A 16,705-nucleotide genomic window follows, 5' to 3' on the forward strand; every position below is an offset into this window, starting at 1 on the left:
CGCTGAGGAATATATTCGAGGTTAGAAGCTTTTTAGACTTAGCCAGTTTTTACAGACGATTTGTTAAAGGATTTTCCATGATTGCTACTTCGATGACAAAGTTGCTAAAGAAGGATGTTAAGTTCGAATAGTCAAAAAGGTGTCAACAGAGTTTTTAGAAGTTGAAAACATTGTTGACTGAGGCACCTGTTTTAGTACAACCTGAGCCGGGAAAAGAATATGTGATCTATAGTGATGCATCCTTAAATAGATTGGGTTGTATGCTTATACAAAAAGGCAAAGTGATAGCTTATGCCTCGAAGCAATTGAAACTACATGAGAAAAATTATCTGACACATGATTTGGAGCTAGCCGCCATTGTGTTTGCGTTGAAGATTTGTAGACATCATTTGTATGGTGAGAAATGACATGTGTATACGGATCATAAAAGTTTAAAGTACTTAATGACTCAAAAGGATTTGAATTTATGGTAAAGGAGATGCTTGGAATTGTTAAAAGATTACAAGTTAGTGATTGACTACCATCCGGGAAAGGCGAATGTGGTCGTCGATGCTTTGAGTAGGAAGTCATTGTTTGCTTTAAGATCCATGAATACTTAGTTGACCTTATCCAATGATGGTTCGATTCTAGCTGAGTTGAAAGTTAAACTGATGTTTCTACAGCAGATTTGTAAAGCTTAGAAACGTGACAGTGATTTACAAGCTAAAAGGGTCCAGTGTGAATCGGGTATTGAATCAGATTTTCGGATTGGTTCCGATAAGTGTTTGATGTTTCGAGATAGGATTTGTGTTCCTAAAGATACCGAGTTGATTCAGATGATTTTGCATAAGGCACACAGTGGCTATTTATCAGTTCACCCCGATAGTATGAAAATGTATAATGATTTGAAGAAATTGTATTAGTGGCAGGGTATGAAAAGAGATATTTCCGAGTTTATTTTGAAATGTCTGATTTGTCAGCAAGTAAAAGTTGAAGACCAAGTACCTTCGAGTTTACTTTAGCCTGTGATGATTCCTGAGTGGAAATGGGATAGAATCACTATAGACTTTGTGACGGGTTTTCCCTTGACACCAAAAAAGAAATATGTCATTTGGGTTGTGGTTGATAGGCTAACGAAGTCGGCTCATTTTATTCCAGTACGTACCGATTACTCACTTGATAAGTTAGTTGAATTGTACATTGGTGAAATTGTTAGATTGCATAGAGTACCTATCTCGATTATATTGGATAGAGATCTGAGGTTCACTTCGCGGTTTTTGAAAAAGTTGCAAGAAGTTTTAAGTAAAAAGTTGAACTTTAGTACCGCTTTTCACCCGCAAACTGACGGTCAATCTGAACGAGTAATTCAGATTCTTGAGAATATGCTCTGGTGTTGTATTCTTGAATTCGAGGGTAGTTGGGAAAAATATCTACCTTTGGAAGAATTTACCTACAACAACAGTTTTCAGTCGAGTTTGAAAATGGAGCCTTATGAGGCGCTGTACAGTCGTAAGTGTCAAAAATCGTTGTATTAGACTAAACTCAGAAAGAATCAGATTCATGGGGTTGATTTAGTCAGAGAAATCGAAGAAAAGTAAAGGTAATTCGTGATTGCTTGAAAACTACTTCGGATAAACAGAAATCCTACGCGAATTTGAAACAAAAAGAGATTAATTTTCAGGTTGGTGATAAGGTATTCTTGAAAGTGTCACCATGGAAGAAATTTCTCAGATTTGGCCGAAAAGAAAAGTTGAATATGCGTTTTATTGGAGCGTATGAGATTATTGAAAGAATAGGGCCAGTATCATATTGGTTGGCTTTGCCATTTGAACTGGAAAGGATTTACGATGTGTTCCATATGTCTATGTTGTGCCAATACCGATCAGACCCTTCACATGTGGTTTCACCGACAGAGGTAGAGATTCGACCTGATATGACTAATGGCGAAGAGCCGCTTAAAATTTTAGCTCGGGAAGTCAAACAGTTGAGGAATAAAAGTATAACTCTTGTGAAAGTATTATGGAAAAGACATGAGGTTGAATAACCTACATGGGAACCCGAGGAAACCACGAGAAACAATACCTAAACCTTTTTACTGGTAAGATTTTCGGAGACAGAAATCCCTAAGGGGGGAGAGCTGTAACATCCCGATTTTGGGCCTAGTCAAAATAGTGGTTTTGAGACCAAAAATCCGAAGTAGAAATAATTATTTTATGAATGTGTTAAGGTCTATGATATGTTTTCCTGATTGTGTGAAAATTTCATGAAGAAATTTTATTAATAAAGAGTCAAATTGGACATATGGGACTAAATTGCAAAAGTTGCAAAATATGTTATTCTAGAAGTTTTAAGCATGAAATAGCTATGGGTTATTAACTAGAGATCCTTAAATAGCAATTTGACCAATTTTTATTTTTATGAACAAAAAGGGGCATGAATAGGTAAATTTTGAAAGTTTAGTAAAAAAGGCATTTTGGTCATTTGGTTAATAAAAGAATTAAAAGGTAAAATGAAACAAAAATCATGTCCATCTTCAACCTCTTGTACCAAAAATTCTAAGGAACCATAGCTAGGGTTTCTTCACTTTCCAAGCTTGATTGTAAGTCAATCCTAGCCCCGTTTTTAATGTTCTTTACATTTTTGAAGTCTTCGTAACCCGATTTACTTATTTCTAGCCATATTTTGAAGTAGGGTTCATGTTTGAAATTTGACCCAGGTGTGACTGCATGTATTTTGATGTTTCATGGTAGATTATGAAAGTTTGATGTGTGATAAACATCTTTTACTAAGTGATTTTTGATGAAAACACCTAAAAATGACTTTTTTATATAAAATTTGTAAAAATGGGTAGTAGAAGTGTGATTTGATGAAAACTATGGGCTGGTACAAGCATGATATAGGTTCAGCTAGGCTTGGATAACAAAGAAAATGAGTACATTTCATTTTACGAACCTAGGGACTAATTTGTAAATATGTAAAATTTTAAGGGCAAAACTATAATTTTGCCATAATATGGTTGTTGGACTGATTTGAACAATATAATAATTAAATGAGCCAAATTTTCTATTATAGATTAAGAAAAACGGAGTCCAAACCTAGATTGGGGAAAGAACAAGATTTTGGACTAAATCGAATTAGTTGTCCATATTTTGTACCGAGGTAAGTTTGTGTGTAAATAATGCAACTTTACATTATGCATTTAATATTTTGTTATTGCATGAATAGTTTAATTATCGTTATGAATACGATCGATAAGGATTCGATGTGATAAAATTCCCTGTTGAACCTTGGGAATAGATAGGATACAAATGTCATGACATTAGGGTTACGTGTGATTTCATGTAAGACCATATCTGGGATATGGCATCGATATTTGATTTCATGTAAGACTGTGTCTGGGACATGGCATTGATACGAGATATCGTGTAAGACGTGTAAGACCATAGCTGGGCTACCGGCATCGATATATATGATCCCATGTAAGACCATAACTGGGATATGATATTGGCATCTTATTATGTGTATGAGATTTTTTCCGGGTATCCTTTAGTATTCTAAGTAGTTCAACGGGTAATTTGAAGATTTTGCCAAAGATATGAAATGCTATGATTATGTTATGAAGTGGTACAGGTACGTAAGCAAAACTCATGAGATATGAGCTCGATTTATGATGCATTACTGGTAAAGATGCAAATGAGTAAGATATGCATACAATCATTTGATGATTATGTGCAAAATTATAACATGCTATGTGTATGTTAATACATGTTTAATGTTGCTTATTATTTACATGCAAACTTACTAAGCTTAAAGCTTACCCCCTTTTTTTCTTTTATTCATTTTAATGTCGCCAAGCTAGCTCGGTGATCGAAAGTCGTCGGAGTATCGATCACGACGACTTCTGATCACTCAATTAACTTAGTCATTTGGGTATAATTGGTTTTGATATTTTGAATATGGCATGTATAGGGGACTTGGTATTTTTGTTTATGTGTCATATTAATTTGGCCCAATGCATTAGCTAATAATGACTTGACTATTCATTTTGTATATGGCCATGAGATATGGTTCATATTGATTATTGGGGTGTAAACCTATTCATATATCCATGCATGTGCTAAGGTCATACATGTTGTGGTTAAAATTATTCGGCATGGTTGAATTGTGAATGTGATCATGGATGTTGATGATGGAATCGTGAGTAAATGGCATGATGACAACTAAGATATGAATGTGTAAAATGGAGTAAATTGATGTTACATATTGCATGTGATTTGGTAAACTTGGCTTAACAAGGTATAGTAACATGAGCATGTATAAGTTGATATGGTGTTGCCATGAACATGACTTAATTGATGATGTTTAAGCACTTAATTATGCCATGTTAAATGCCCTTGATATTATGTATGTGTTTGAGCAAATAAGGGTGGCAATTGGCTTGGAAAATAGCCTCAAAGTTGTCCACATGGGCATGTGTCTAGGCCATGTGTGACACATGGTCTGCCCCCATGGGTGTGTGATCCGACCGTGTGTCCCCTGCACCTTAGTTTCGAGAAATAGAATGCCTAGTAGTAAGCACACGGGCACGAGACACGGTAGTGTGAGAGACACGGTTTTAGGACATGGGCATGTGCCCTGGCCATGTGAATTCTGCACCTTATTTATGAAAATTCATGAAAATTAAATTCGCCACACGGCCTAGCACACGAGCGTGTGACTTGGCCGTTTGACCCTATTTTGTTGATGACGTCATAAGCAGAGTGTTACACGAGCTAAGAACACGGCGTGTCCCAAGCCACACGGGCGTGCGAGACCACACGACCTACCCACATGGGCATGTGACCCTCCAAAATAAGAAAATTTTCTAAGTGTTGGAAAGTTTTTTAAAGTTCTCGGTTTAGTCCCGAACCACCTCTAATGCATGTTTTGGGCCTCGTAGGCTCGTTTTAGGGACGATATGAATGTATGAGAAAGTTTTAAATTTGATGCCTCGTACCCTATTCCGGCGTTGAATACGGGTAAGGGGTGTTACATCTGCTTATTTGGAAAGTTTAGTTTAAGATTTAATTGTTTAGCATTGTTGTCAAAAAATGCTTTTGAGAAATAAAATGTCTATTTTAGACATGGTATTATAAGGTAACAAATATGCATTTAAATAATATTCAAATTAGTTAATATTATGATATTTTAATAAGAATATAAAAAATAATTTATTATAATTTGTTGTTAATATGTTAATATACGAAATAAAAATTTTAAATTTTTTAAGTAATTAATAATATTTATTTATATAAATTAATTCAAATATATAAACTATATTAATATTAAAAAAATAATCAATAAAAATTTAAATATATAATATTATATATTTAAAATAAAATTCAATTGGAAAGTAATTACATACCCAATATAAACATTTTATAATATTTTTATAAGGGTTAAAATTATCTTTTGTTCTTAAAAAAGTTTTTGCCAAAAGTAGAAGCTAAAAAAATCTGCTTTTGCTTTTGGGTTCAAAAAGTTTTTCAAAAGCACTTTTAATTTTAAAAGTTGCCTATTTAGTATTTACTTACGGCTCCAAAAGTGTTTTTAATTTAAACTAAGCCTTAATAAAGTTCATAAAAGTTTTAAAGAAAAATTATCTATGAGAAGAGATATTAGATTTCACAAATAAAATTAGAAGTTGACAAGTGTCGTTGAGATATATAATAAAATATTAAAAATAAATACTTTTTAAAATAAATATTATTATGAGGGTAGTATTATCTTTTTCCTTTAATTTAAAAAAATAAAAAAAAATTACAAATCTTGATATTTGAATTTATGTTGCTAGCACCTATAAATTCTTTTATTTATATATATTAAACATGACAAGATTTCAAGCTCCTAATTGACATAAAGATTTAAATTTTTTTGACACATGCTATACCTATCCTGTTAACACAAAACAACACAATTTACATATATGTATTCATTCTTTTATTTTAAATTAATAGAAAATAATACATTAAAATTATAATATGTTTTTAGGAATGGTAAAAAGAAAAAAAAACTTAGAAACTGACGGATTTTGATGGATTCCATTTTATAATGTCGATTTTCTCTTTTACTTAAATCAAGTTCAGAGTGAATTAAATTTTAAAACTAGACACGTCAAGATAGGGATTCGGATAAACCTGTGCCGTCTCAAGATATTTACAAGATTACCTCTATTATAATTTTTAATTAGAATTGAACCCCTCAATGGAAAATCTCTTGACCGTGAGTTTTATAATTTTTTTTTTATTTGTGTAGTGATGAGAAAAGGGTTGATAGTTTGTGTGTTACTTGAGGTGTGGCTTTTGCATATTTCCCCTTGTTTCTATAAATTTCTGCAACACCAAAGCTTGGATGACTGTAAAATTCTCCACGTTTGAAACTCGTATATATTTGTGTTGCTTAATGGTTAAAAAAAAATCTGACTTATGAGTTCAAACATACTTGTAATTATAAATGGTCCATCAAAAATTTCTAGTAACATCAAACTAAATGATTTAGTTCTTTTATAATTACAAATTTTGTATAATGTAATAAAATAAGTTCTGGTTGGAGTCGGAAGCCGAGTCAATTTTTTCATAAAATGTTGGGTCTAAGGGTCGAGACAATTTTTTTTTTAATGTAGGTGGAGTTTCAATATTTGGGTATTTCCTATAAGAAAAATAATTGAAAAGGATGAAAGTAGTAAATTGTAAGTTTGGAAAGTAAGAGCAAATTGCTTAATTTGGTGGTGGAGTGATGGATAGAAGATTAGAGGCGATGCTGCAAATGACAAAACTCTTTGTTGGTAATGAAAGAAACAAGAGAATCGAATCCCCTTGGAAGGAAGGGCCAGCTTAAAAAACCAAAATAAATGAATTTTTTTAAATATTTTTAATAGTTATTTTTTAAAATTTTTAAAAAAATTAAAATATATCACAATACTCTTACTTTTCATAAATTTAAAATTTAATCATTATTTTTTATTTTTAAAAATTTAATTTTTTTACTTAAAATTTAAGTTCAATTGTAGACACTTTAAATTTTTAAAAAAATTAACTACGTGTCATTTTAAAATTTTAAAAAAAAAATTTCAATGGGCAACTTACGAAAATTTTGTAATTTTTTTAAATTATACATTTTTAAATTTCATCTTAACAATGTTATTAAATTATTTGAGAGAATCTAAATTTCAAAATTAAAAAATAAATGTTGCTTTACTGGTAATAGTACTCCAATCATGTTGGATTTTTCCGATTAATGACGACACCTCACACACAGAGGATTCCAGCCCACCTTTTTACGCCACGTATTAAAAAAGGAAAAGAAGAAAACGAAAACCCCAAATTTCAAAGTCCCTACTTCCCATACGGGGATTATACTCCCGCACAAAAACCGAAAAAGTTTTTTTTTTTCCTTCTTTTTCCAACATTTTATTTTCCTTCAATCTAAACGAAGAAAATAGAAAATTTCCTTTTTCTATCATAGGAGTAGCTGCAAGATCTGCTGATCCAGCTGAATCTAATCGAGGAATTGTTGAAATTTTTAGAAATTATGTCCTTTTAGTTTTTCCTTATCTAGATTTTGGAAGACAAGGGAATGGGGGACAAGGAGGAGGAAGAAGAGTGGACCGGGACTGAGAGCGGGGATTTGACATCGGAAGACGAAGGAACGGAAGATTACCGGCGGGGCGGTTATCACGCTGTTAGAATCGGAGACACTTTCAAGAACGGTCGTTACGTTGTACAAAGCAAGCTCGGTTGGGGCCATTTCTCCACCGTTTGGCTCGCTTGGGACACTCACCGCTCCGTACTCTTTCTCTCTTTCTCTCTAGCAGATCTTGCTTCGTTTCCCTTGTTGATCACTTCAATTATGCCTACTATAATTAAATCTGCTTAGTTTATTGAAGAAGTTTGCCTTTTAGCTCTATTTATTTGGTTTATTTCAATAATATTTGATAAGACTGTTTGTGATCCTTTAATTGAAGGAAAAGCATCTAAAGAAGAACCTTTATCATTTCATTTGTGTTAATATCGTGTTAACACTTTTTGCCTAGAAAACAACGGAGAAAAATATAATGGATTGTAAAGAACGAATAAAAAGCGTTCGTTGCCACTCGCAAGTAGTCATTTGTTTGCTTGATCAATTTTGACTATGAAACAGCAGAAAAATCACTAAGAAATGTAGTCTATTCTCTTTTAATTTTAGTTAAATTGCTTTGATTATGTTATATTTAATAATTTGTTTTTAAACTACAGTGTTATGTAGCTTTGAAAGTACAAAAAAGTGCCCAGCATTACACTGAGGCAGCGATGGATGAGATAACAATCTTGCAACAGATTGCGGATGGGGATAAAGAGGATAAAAAATGTGTGGTGAAGCTTTTGGATCATTTTAAGCATTCAGGTCCGAATGGGCAGCATGTTTGTATGGTGTTTGAGTACTTGGGAGATAATCTTTTGACTCTCATCAAGTACTCTGATTATCGTGGCATGCCTATTCATATGGTTAAGGAGATATGTTTCCATATTCTAATGGGCTTGGATTACTTGCATAGAGAGCTTTCCATTATACACACTGATCTGAAGCCGGAAAATATTTTATTGTTGTCAATGATAGATCCATCCAAGGACCCTAGAAAGTCGGGTGCTCCTCTCATCCTTCCAAATAGTAAGGACAAGACGGTGCTGTCTACTAATGGGGATTTGAGTAGAAATCAGAAGAAAAAGTTTCGGAGAAAGGCTAAGCGAGTGGCTGAGGGATGTCTGGAGAAAGAAGTTATTGCAGAAGGTGATGAGGATCCTGAAACATCTTGTGCAGCTAAATCATCTCCTATTGCGGATTCTGTTGAATGTGCCACTAGTTCCGGCAATGCCAATAGAGTCTCTGATGCTGATGGTACAAAGGATTCTGGTCAAGTAAGTCAAGTTAATAAGAGAGGAAGTCGATCCACAAGGCGGAAACTGTTGGCATCAGTTGACTTGAAATGCAAATTAGTTGACTTTGGGAATGCATGTTGGACATATAAACAATTTACTAATGATATTCAGACAAGACAATATAGGTGTCCTGAGGTGATCCTGGGATCTAAGTATTCTACGTCGGTGGACCTTTGGTCATTTGCTTGCATTTGTTTTGAGCTCGCAACGGGTGATGTACTCTTTGACCCCCATAGTGGTGACAACTTTGACAGAGATGAGGTATTTTCTTTATAACAATGTGATCCATTTTATGCTTTTTGCACCATAATGATGTACGTGTTTGTTTCTAAGTTTCTCATCTCTCTTAATGAAAGTTCATTCCAGATGTTGCATTTGGTCTTTGAAGGTACAGAGAAGCTTGAAAACCTAAAAAAAAATTATTTCCTTGATTTTGGAAAGGGGAAAAAAATCTGTGTATCTGAAAAGGAAAAGAGAGGCTATAAACAAGGACAAAAGTACGTCCTTTGCATGTTATATTGCAGTTAAACATGGAGGCATTTCCCTTGAAGATATTTTGCATTTTACATATCTTTAATAGGAGAATCTCATTGGCTTAAATGCTAACATTTAATTATTTAGTGTACACAACAAAACTTTGTTAGCCTATTTGTTTTTCTAAAAGAAGGATAAGAAATGGAAAGGGAGAAAATAAGAGAGGTGTGATGAACTGAAAAATTGTTTAACGGAGAGACTTAGTAAGTGTTGTGTCAGAAAATTTCACTTCACTTTCTCCAATTTACTTGATTCAAGTTTGATGTAAATTTAGGATTCATTTTAGGTGTTAACCTATATTTAGAAACAATAGCTGAACAGAATGTAAGCTCATCTATTTTTGAGACTGCTGAATTGTCATCATAGTCTTGGGCAACCATTAGATTTTCTACTCAGGTTCGAGTTTGAAAAGTGCTCTCTTGTAGCTCAAAATACTGACTGGTTGAATAGAATAAGTGGATTACCTTTAATTGTTATTATAACTTGTGGAGCATCAAGAGTTTGCCAACTTAATCATATATAAAATTTTGTATTAGTTATCTATATGCTGTGTATGCATGTTCTCATGTACTCGTGTGGTCATGTATGCAATCTCATTTGTATTGGTCGGATTTGTCTTTTCTCGTGTTTTCTTGGCTAACCTAACATTTGGCTGCTAGGCATATTATGACTTATGAGTTAAGCTCTCTGCTTCGTTTGGCCTCTCTAAGGGTGTAATTGGTTGAGTGGAAAAGTGGAAAGAAAATAAATTTTGAATGTGCTTGGTAGGAAAGGAAAGTGAGAGGAAAGAAAATAAGAGAGAAGATCATTTTTCAACATAGTTTATGTATGATCCATGTTCCATTATAGGAGAACCCAAGCTGTTTTTCACCTTTAAAACTGAATGTGTAATGAAAAGCATGGAGTGTTAGGGAAGTTGTTATTCTACCTTGCAAAATACGTACATTAAAATTCTTATAGAAGTGCTTTGGAGCCAACCTTAAAGTTAAGAGGCTGAAGGTTGGGTGTAGTAGGAATATCTTGATTTGGCTTTCATTTGAACAAGCTATAAACTTGATATATAGGTTTGGATGAACATAACGTTTTAGCTCTTATATGTTCAGGACCACTTAGCCTTGATGATGGAACTTCTAGGAATGATGCCACGCAAGGTGAGAAATTTCATTTCTGCCTGCTAAGAAATCTGCTGTGTCATACTCCTGCGTTTAACAGAAACTATTTTGGGAATTATGAGTAGATTGCCTTGGGTGGCCGTTATTCACGGGACTTCTTTAATCGATATGGTGATTTGAGGCACATACGAAGGTTGCGTTTCTGGCCCTTGAATAAGGTCCTTGTTGAGAAGTACGAGTTCAGCGAACAAGATGCAAATGAAATGACCAACTTCCTGGTTCCCATCCTTGATTTTGTACCTGAGAAGCGTCCCACTGCTGCTCAGTGCCTTCAACATCCATGGATCAATGCAGGCCCTCGACATTTAGAGCCATCAAAGTCTTCATCGCATAATCGAGTTGTGGATGCTAATGTATCTGTGAAAAAGAAGTCAGAGATGGATGAGAGAGAGGCAATGGAAGTTGGAATGGGGAAGATTGCCATCAGTGCAGAATCAAAACCTGCCAAAGATCTCCAGTCTAGTTCGAAATCTGTCATGGCAACAGCTACTTCTTCTAGGTAGAACTCTCATCTACTTTTCTAGAAGCCTGCTCCTTTCAAAATTTCTTGTTAGACTAGTTTTGTGCCCCCAATCTATATGCAGGACATGTAATTCTTTCATAACATTTTTTCTTACAAAATATAACTGAAATTTCATTAAAATATGTGTTGGAAATTCAAGATGAATTTGCACTCGTATAGTGGGTATTTGTCTTTTTATATATATATTTATGCACGTGAATTTATTTTGCATCTATATTTGCACTTTCCCTTTTGTTGTAGTGGCCCTGAGTTGACTTAAAATTTGAACTGATTTAGTATAATAAGTGATTCAACTAATATTAAATTAAAAGCATTTGTAATTGAAAATTGGAAGTAGAAAAACGAATCATAATTGATAGCATCAAAGATCCTATAAAAAATGGTTGGCATTTGTAAAATGTCTGCAGAATTTGCAATCTTCGAATACTTTAACCAAGGAACTCATCATTGAAATTTAACACACTTAAAATAGCTAGAATATACCTAAAAAAGAAAGAAAGGAAAACAAAAACAATAAATATTTGATATTTGGGTCTGATTATATATATTTAAATATACATAAATATATGCACACTTTTGACCCTCTTTCACTCAACCCAGACCACCATTGGCATTGTGAATGAATATAGGGTTTCAGTTCCGCTAAATTAGACTTAAGTCTTTTATTTTAATTGGCGTTTTTAGACGGTTTTTTTAAATTAAGGAAATAGGTCGATTTTTAATTTTATTAGGGTAAGAGTTTATTTAAAAATTAGAGTTTAGGGTTTTAAGAGTAAAATTGTGAAAGTTTAGGTAGATTTGAGGGGTCGAGGATGTAATAACGCGTCTCAAAACACATATATTTCATATATCACGTTGGATAGGACCATTATATCAAAAACTCATTTTATGAAAGCCAAGTTTCGGGGTGACATTGCTTGATATGGTCACAGGTTGAAGTCTAAGTGGAGGTCTCAATCGGCGACCGTGATGCGGTCACAAGTTCGAGTATAACCAAAGGCTAGTTAACGGTTGTTATATGGTCACGAGTTCAAGCTTTTTAGATACTTGCAAATGATGCTTTATATATACCATACATAACATTGAGGTCATAATCATAAGGAAAAACAAAGGGTTTTCTGGTGTAATCAACGTACTTTTTTTTTTATTTCCAAATAGTCAGTATTTTTAACATTTCATTCTTATTCGAAAGCTGACACCGAAGTGGACACAAGAGGGCTCTCAAGCGTAAAGCGGATGTTCTAGCACAATATAAATCAAACTCGGGTCAGTGCGATAGTGGTTGTAGTATTAATGATTTGTTTAATAATGACAATCATTGTCACCTCGAAAGGAGGATCACTTTTACTACACTGCAACAATCGCTATCCACTTGAGAGTTCTCTTACATCTACAACGGTGCTGTCCTTCGGATAAGAAGGAAGGTTAAAGATACCTGGTGCATGGAATTTGAGAAAAAAATTACGCTGATTATAGCGAGAAGCCCCAAAGTTTTTTCTTATGATTATACCTTCAAAATTCTGTATTATATTTATAAGGCAACATCTTCGGGTATTCGAAAAGTTTGAACTTGTGCCTGCATAATGACGGTCATCTGGCTCCCCCATTATACTTCGATCCATTACCTCATAACGACCATTGATTGAGACCTCTACGTAGACTTCCCCCCGTGACCGTATAAAGTAAAATCACCTCGAAACTTGACTTCCACAGGATAGGTTTCTGAGGTAATAATCTCATCTCGGTAGGATATATGAAATGTGTGCATCTTGGAGTGATATTGCATCAACGACAATTCAAGAATACCTTAAACTAGAAATTTTATTAGCAACAAAAGATTTTAACACTGAAGCGAACCACAGAGATTTTTTTCCTTTGCGATTTCACCCCTCTTTTTTCATACTCCATCTCTCTTGGCCTCCATCCATCCACTTTACAATATTTCTCTCTCGGTTTTCTTCCCCAGTTCAGTGTTAAAAATTTTCATCGCTAATAAAATTTTCGGTTTGAGGTATTCTCGAGTCTTTGTTGATGTGATATCGCTTCGAGACACACATTTCATATATCTTATCGAGATGTGACCATTACCTCAGAAACCTATCTGTGGAAGTCGGGTTCCAGGGTGATTTTGCTTTATACGATCATGAATGGAAGTCTACATAGAGGTCTCAATCGACAGTTGTTATGAGGTAATAGATCAGACTATAATGGAAGAACTAGTTGAAAGTCGTTATACAGGCACGAGCTCAAACTTTTCGGATACCCGGAGATGTTGCCTTATAAATACCATACAAAAGTTTAAGGGTATAATTATAGGGAAAAATTGTGGGGCTTACCACTATAATCGGCGTAATTTTTTTCTCCATTTCCACGCAATCGGTATCCTTAATCTTCTTTTTTATTTGAAATCCGACACTATTGTGGACGCAGGAGGACTTCTAAGCGGACAGCATCTTTTGCGATGCACTAAAGGTGATGCTCCTTTCGGGGTGACAACTATTGCCGTTATTAAACAAACCATTAATAACTACAAATGCTACTGCGTCGACCTAAGTTTGACCTCTACTGTGTCGAAACATTCACTCTCTGCTTGAGAGCCCTCTTGTGTCCACTTCGGTGTCAGCTTTCGGATAAAAATGAAAGGTTAAAAATATTGACTACCTGGAAATAGAGAAAACTTACGTTGACTACACCAGAAAGCCCTCCGTTTTTCCCTATGATTATGACATCAATCTTATGTATGGTATATATAAGACATCATTTGCGGGTAAAAGGCACAACATTCAAAGACAACACATAGAAATCTAGAATGAAAGTTCTTTTTGTTTACCAGCCCTAGTTAGTAGAACATGAATGACTATTAAAAAAAATCAGAAGAACAGTTCTAAACAACCAGAACAGATTCAACACATCACAAAATAGAAGTAGAAATAAAACACTTCACTTAGGCACAAACGCATATAGACAACCTTAAACTGCAATGCTATCGTTATGCAACTTAAATACACTCTTCATCTAAAATCACTGTTATTAATGTGTCAAATGCAGAGAAGCTTCATATTTTCCAACTTGAATACAAACAAAAGCATGTAATGAAAAAAGTGAACTCTCAAATCCAATTTATGACGAAAAACCAAAAAAAATTGGTCATATTTTTAGCTCCAATAGCAGCACCTTATGCAGTTGCAAAGATTTAAGGCATAAAAGCATTGAAATTCCCAAAAGGTGTAATCTAAGAAAATAATTGATTCCATATACCATCAATTACAGACATGATCTACCAAAGAATTGCAAGATAGTGCAAATATACTATAGATCATATATGAAAATACCAAAATAGACTGCCAATTCTAGTCCTATTCCGAAATCAATATCCAAAATAGCTGATTATATAGTAACCAAACCATTTACTAGATTGAAAATCATATTTCAAAACAGAAAGAAAACATCAAATTAATCGATAAAGGGAAAAAATTAAGAACAAAAAGATGTACCCGGTGCTTCCCAGCTTCTAGATGCTCTTGTTTCCGTGAAGAAGGCAAGGCCTGAGCCGACGCCATTTTCATTTTACCCTTTCTCTCTTTTTTTTCTTTTTTTTTTTTTTTGAATTTAACGATGAGAATCCAAAATCAGCAGATGAACAAGGAAAACTTTGGAATATTCAAGTGCCTAAGATACCTGAATTCACAAAACTATAGATTTCAAAGCTAAAAAGAGGCATCAGCTTCGAACAATTGGTAAAACACAAGAAAAAAGAAAGGATACTTATGAAGTAGATTCAAACCATTCTATGCTAAGGGATTAATTATAAATCTGAAACCATTTTAAAAGTAACAAGACTCACTGACATTCAAAGAACCCTCTCAATGGCTATGCTTTCAAAGGGTTTCTTCCATTATGGTTTTTTTTTCTTTTCTTACTATTTTCAAGATTGACCTTTAGTGAACTCTCTCAATGTCTACAAAGATGATGGATTTTATTGTCAAAATCATTTGATTTGCATTAATGCCTTAATTTTTTTTTTCTTTTCAAATAATTCGATCTAGTTGCTACTATATCAATGTTGCAGCACACAATTTTGCAAGGAAGAAAACTAATTTACTGAGCATCGATATACTTGAGAATTGATCATAATTCATAAATTAGGTAAATAATTTCCTATAATTTTCAGAATTTTCATATTACTGGTTGATCAATCCACGGTTTCTCTCAACGATTTCCTAAATCTTTATATGTTTCTCCAAATTCATAATCTTTCTTACTAGGTTATTGATTTTTCCTTAAGTGTTAAGAAATCATGCACTGTAATGCCTAATTGACAGGATGAAATAAACAATAATTAAGAACAGAAACGAAAAACAAAAATAGTAAGCCTACCTTGAGAAAAATATGAGGATTGAACCAAACCTCATCAACAAAAGAGAGGAAAAAATCTAGGAACGAAGGCCTGAGATAAATCAGAGTGTTGGCGCCGAGAAGATTGGTGGTGACCGATGGCTTCCACGGCAGCCGGTAATATTCGTTGACGGCGTGAAGAGCCAACAACAGCAGCATTCCATGAGACACTACTCCTCTCCTCCATCTTTCGCTGTCTATTGGCTATGGTTTTTGTCTGCAATTTTCAGTTTGTGAATCAACAAAAAAAAATTCAATAAAAGGTTAAAAGAAAGAGAATCTTTCTTGCTACATATGTTTAACATTGCCTTTTCCAGACTCTTCCTTTAGTTTCTATCAGTAAATTTTTCTCTTTTGCAACCCAACGGGAAGGGGAAAGGGAAGGGGAAGGGGAAGAGGAAAGGAGAGAAAAATTTTCCCGTATTTTGGAAAATGTCTTACAGAAAAAAAAAGTGTAAGACATTTTCCCCAAAAGAAGGCTTATTTTCCCATGTTTTGGAAAAAATTTTACAATAGGAGTTTATTTTCCACCAAACAAATGGTGGAAAATGATGAAAATATTTTCAAGAAAACCAAATACAAGCAAACAAACTGAGCCTTAGCGTTTGAGTTTGTTTATTGAAAAAAAAATTAAGATTAGTTAGTTAAATGAATCAAGTCATATTTGGTTGTTTATGAACAAGCTTTTTATTCAATTTATTATTTAAAATTTGTTTATTGCTTGATTGCTATATAATTTATAATATTACTATTTGTCAAAACCATTTTTTTGAAAAAACGGGAATCGACTTTTTAAGACAAAATGTGGAGTTGCCACCAATTTTTGTTTTGGTGTGATTGGGTCACCTTAATAAAATATTTTATTCTATTTAAATCAATTTTGGCCTACAAAATTCGAGAAAATGAGTTCGGGAATCGGTTACGTATGAGGAAGGATTAGCACCCTCACTACGTCCAAAATTGGTACCAAATTGATTAAACACTGTCCTTATGTCCAAATTTTAAAGCTATTTTTGAAATATAGTTCCCTTTGAAGCATTTGAATGGCTCAATTTGGTCGTCAAAATTCTCTTGTTTCAGAGGAATACAGCATCACATCCAGCACGATAGAACACAATCCTTTATACCCTCGAAAACATGATAAATTT

General features: G+C 33.9%; 1 protein-coding gene and 1 long non-coding RNA gene across 3 annotated transcripts; one reads left to right on the forward strand and one right to left on the reverse strand.

Annotated features, from left to right (window-relative positions):
* Positions 1-7,329: 7,329 nt before the first annotated feature.
* On the forward strand, positions 7,330-11,318 carry LOC107948531 (SRSF protein kinase 1). Its single transcript, XM_041111350.1, has 4 exons — positions 7,330-7,803; positions 8,253-9,194; positions 10,571-10,618; positions 10,705-11,318. The coding sequence occupies exons 1-4, from the start codon at positions 7,594-7,596 to the stop codon at positions 11,140-11,142; spliced, it is 1,638 nt and encodes a 545-aa protein (XP_040967284.1). The 5' UTR covers positions 7,330-7,593; the 3' UTR covers positions 11,143-11,318.
* Positions 10,273-16,186, reverse strand: LOC107948532 (uncharacterized). 2 transcript variants are annotated; one of them, XR_005925650.1, is made up of 4 exons: positions 15,540-16,186; positions 14,657-14,854; positions 11,081-12,597; positions 10,273-10,996 (listed from the first exon to the last, which is right to left on the reverse strand). It is a non-coding gene; the product is annotated as an uncharacterized lncRNA (long non-coding RNA). The 2 variants fall into 2 exon arrangements; XR_005925649.1 differs by having other exon boundaries at positions 14,657-14,840; positions 15,540-16,181.
* Between the last annotated feature and the right edge of the window lie 519 nt (positions 16,187-16,705).

The sequence above is a fragment of the Gossypium hirsutum genome, chromosome A04 (assembly GCF_007990345.1).
Source record: "Gossypium hirsutum isolate 1008001.06 chromosome A04, Gossypium_hirsutum_v2.1, whole genome shotgun sequence".
NCBI classification, from domain to species: domain Eukaryota; kingdom Viridiplantae; phylum Streptophyta; class Magnoliopsida; order Malvales; family Malvaceae; genus Gossypium; species Gossypium hirsutum.